Source organism: Notothenia coriiceps, unplaced genomic scaffold (assembly GCF_000735185.1).
Source record: "Notothenia coriiceps isolate Sejong01 unplaced genomic scaffold, NC01 NC01_scaffold00016724, whole genome shotgun sequence".
In the NCBI taxonomy this organism is placed as follows: Eukaryota; Metazoa; Chordata; class Actinopteri; order Perciformes; family Nototheniidae; genus Notothenia; species Notothenia coriiceps.
In genome coordinates, this window is record NW_011349425.1 from 477 (window position 1) to 2751 (window position 2275).

Sequence of the window (2275 nt, forward strand, 5' to 3'; positions counted from 1 at the left end):
CACACACACACAGGTCCCGCCCAGAAGTGGAACCGACCAATGGAACACTGCCCCTCCACTGACTCTCCAGCAATTGAGTCTTTTGGCCCAGCTAGGAGAGGAAATGAGCAGTATTTATGATAATGTATTATATTAAAAGGTGGTGCTTGGTTCTGAAATGAAGGAATTGAGTCCTGCACGTTGGGACAGATGTCACATTTGACTGCTAGTGTTTCAATCAATATTGTGAAATTAAGAATAATTTAAAAACATTCCATGACTTATTACACGTAGACCACAGAAAAAAGTTACGAATGTAACACTTTTATTCAAATTCTTTGAGAAGGTTTTGAGTAGTGACAACAAAACACAAATGTTGTTACCCTTTATAACCGTAACTGAGCAATTTCAATTGAAGTGTTCTGTTTGGGTTCAATTCTGCACAATTGTATGTAATTCAATGTGTGCCATAGGGTATCGCTGTCCTTTTACCTAGGGCAAAGGTATTTAAGGGATGCGTTGTCACAGGAATGGGTGTGTCCGACCTCGGAAGGGCAAATGGTAGCTGTTGTTCTTGCCACCCAAAAATAACAAGGTAATTATTATGACCTCGTCTTTTAAATGTCATCTTACGGCTTTGACTGTTACTCTCTTATTCACAACATACGCTTACATACCGTTGCCCTCTTCTTCTGTCCTTCCTGGTAGATCATTTGTCGATACTGTGGGCACCAAAAACTAAATCCCATTCATGTCTATTATAATATGATAATTCATATTATATATTGTGGTGGAGGCTGTGTTCCTTGATAGAACAGAGCGTTTGACTCAGGCTTAAACGTGATTATTTAACATTAGAACACACTGAAAAGAGTATAAACAGACCATACGGCTGTGGGAAATGTTGGACAAGCTGATAATAAAACATTACAAAGTCAATTGATCATACACACAGCTTTGCTTATCCAAAACTAAAAATCAGGTCTGACTCAGCAGTAATTAGGTGTTAGAAAGTGTTACTTTGAATTAGTAAACATTGAACTCATACACTGGATAGATTCCATGATGTTGTTTTGTCTTTGAAAGATTATTAAATCTCAAAACAGTTGAAAAAGGTCAATTACATTTACATTACAAGCGAAAAATCAATACCATGGTGAACATCTATATGATTAAGAAAAAACATAATAGAATATTGTTTGTATGAAATATTCAATGTGATCAGTTGGGTTGAGACACTCTTTTTCACATACCAAGCCGATACACAAGATGCCAACATGTTCAAATGAGAGCTGTGCTTTATACAGTATGTGAATTGTCGGAACAAAGTTAGATAGTAGAAAAATAATTGTAACAAATCCTATGACAGAGAGGAGGCAGCCTCCTCTACTCTGGTCTGGGTGTTCTGATGGCTAAGGCTTTCCATGGCAGACAGGATGGAGCAGAGGAGGGGCTGTGTGCGGCTCTCAAGAGCTCCACAGTGACTCTTTATCAGCTGCAGGGTGTCTCTTAAAACTGGAAACAGAGAGACTTAGTGAGTGATGAAATGCTGAGAGGAACTGTGAGTTCAGAGTGTTGCATGGTACCAGCTGACAGACGTACATGGAGACATGTGGTCAATGCAGCGGAGGAGGAGCTGACCGCTGAGCAGCACGCTGGAGGTCAGGGGCTGCTGGACCCTCACTGCTCTCTGACACACACACACACACACACACACACACACACACACACACACACACACACACACACACACACACACACACACACACACACACACACACACACACACACACACACACACACACACACACACACACACACACACAAAGTGCAAAGAGCCGAGTCAAAGAGAAGATCTGTTCTTCCCCACAGATATTTGCCCACCTATGCAGACAGCCACAGAAGTGTGCATTGTGGAGCAGGCTCACCTGGTACTCAGCAAGAGAGGACTTGACACCGGCAATATCCACAGTGGGCACAATCTGCAGCTCCATCTGCTCTGACACTGCATGAAATGCATGCAGCTGCTGAATGAGCTGCTCCAGCTGCGAGCAGAAGACCTGAAACATAAAAAATGGATAAACACAATTCGATTTCGAAGCCACTCAAAACACTGAATCCAAACACCAAGGCAATGTTTTCAGGAATACTGCAGTGGCACTCTTAAACAGCCAGTGTCTCTACCTGGATGTGCTGCATCAGGGAGTCACTGTGCTGCTCCTGCTTCTCCTGGCTGCCAGGCAGCCCCCTGATACTGGGTGGACAGGCTCCCCCACCCCCCCCTGCAGGCTCTAAC

General features: G+C 43.0%; 1 protein-coding gene across 1 annotated transcript; it reads right to left on the reverse strand.

Moving 5' to 3' along the window:
• Positions 1-283: 283 nt before the first annotated feature.
• Positions 284-2269, reverse strand: LOC104949735 (centrosomal protein of 68 kDa-like). The gene is made up of 4 exons (XM_010776147.1): positions 2164-2269; positions 1908-2039; positions 1582-1669; positions 284-1494 (listed from the first exon to the last, which is right to left on the reverse strand). Exons 1-4 carry the CDS (start codon positions 2176-2178, stop codon positions 1340-1342), a joined length of 390 nt encoding a protein of 129 aa, XP_010774449.1. The 5' UTR covers positions 2179-2269; the 3' UTR covers positions 284-1339.
• Positions 2270-2275: the final 6 nt, after the last annotated feature.